The sequence below is a fragment of the Seriola lalandi genome, unplaced genomic scaffold (assembly GCF_002814215.2).
Source record: "Seriola lalandi dorsalis isolate HSWRI2012SDOR001 ecotype SW California unplaced genomic scaffold, Sedor1 jcf7180002053839, whole genome shotgun sequence".
NCBI classification, from domain to species: domain Eukaryota; kingdom Metazoa; phylum Chordata; class Actinopteri; order Carangiformes; family Carangidae; genus Seriola; species Seriola lalandi.
In genome coordinates this window covers 2,080-2,553 of record NW_019524392.1, presented here as the reverse complement: position 1 = coordinate 2,553, position 474 = coordinate 2,080, and the positions used below count along the sequence as shown (strand labels likewise).

Here is a 474-nt window from a genome sequence, read left to right as displayed (position 1 = left end):
ACCTGTTCACACCTGTTCATGTGGAGGATGGTTCGGCTTCCCGTGCTGGTGTTGCTGATGACCACAGAGGCTGGAAGGACACACTGAGCGTGCTCAGACACCAGAGACACGTCGATGTGGAACTTCTGAAAATCTTCCAAAATAAAACTACACACAGGAAACTGTTTACATCTCCTCTGTCCTGAAAAATAAAACTACACACAGGAAACTGTTTACATCTCCTCTGTCCTGCAAAATAAAACTACCTACTTAAGATGCAGAGGAGATGAGGACACAAGGAGATAAGGAAATGAGGAGATGAGGAGTGAGGAGACAAGAGACAAGGGGAGAGGAGATGAAAGCATTTCATCTCATCCCAACTTTAATGTTGATGTTTTGTCTCTTCAGGACTCGGGGCCTTTAGAAAAGAATTTAGCTATTTCCACAGACACAATCAATATCGATCAATGTCACATGCTTTAAACACTATACACA

The 474-nt window shown here is 43.0% G+C and overlaps 1 protein-coding gene across 1 annotated transcript in view; it reads right to left on the bottom strand.

The window, feature by feature from the left end:
• LOC111651888 (ketohexokinase-like) overlaps positions 1-474 on the bottom strand; it is a 4,704-nt gene that overhangs the window by 2,157 nt on the left and 2,073 nt on the right. Inside the window, exon 3 of the mRNA XM_023401959.2 lies at positions 13-147. Within this exon, the coding sequence (XP_023257727.2) occupies positions 13-147 (135 nt within the window). The remainder of the gene's footprint in view (positions 1-12; positions 148-474) is intronic.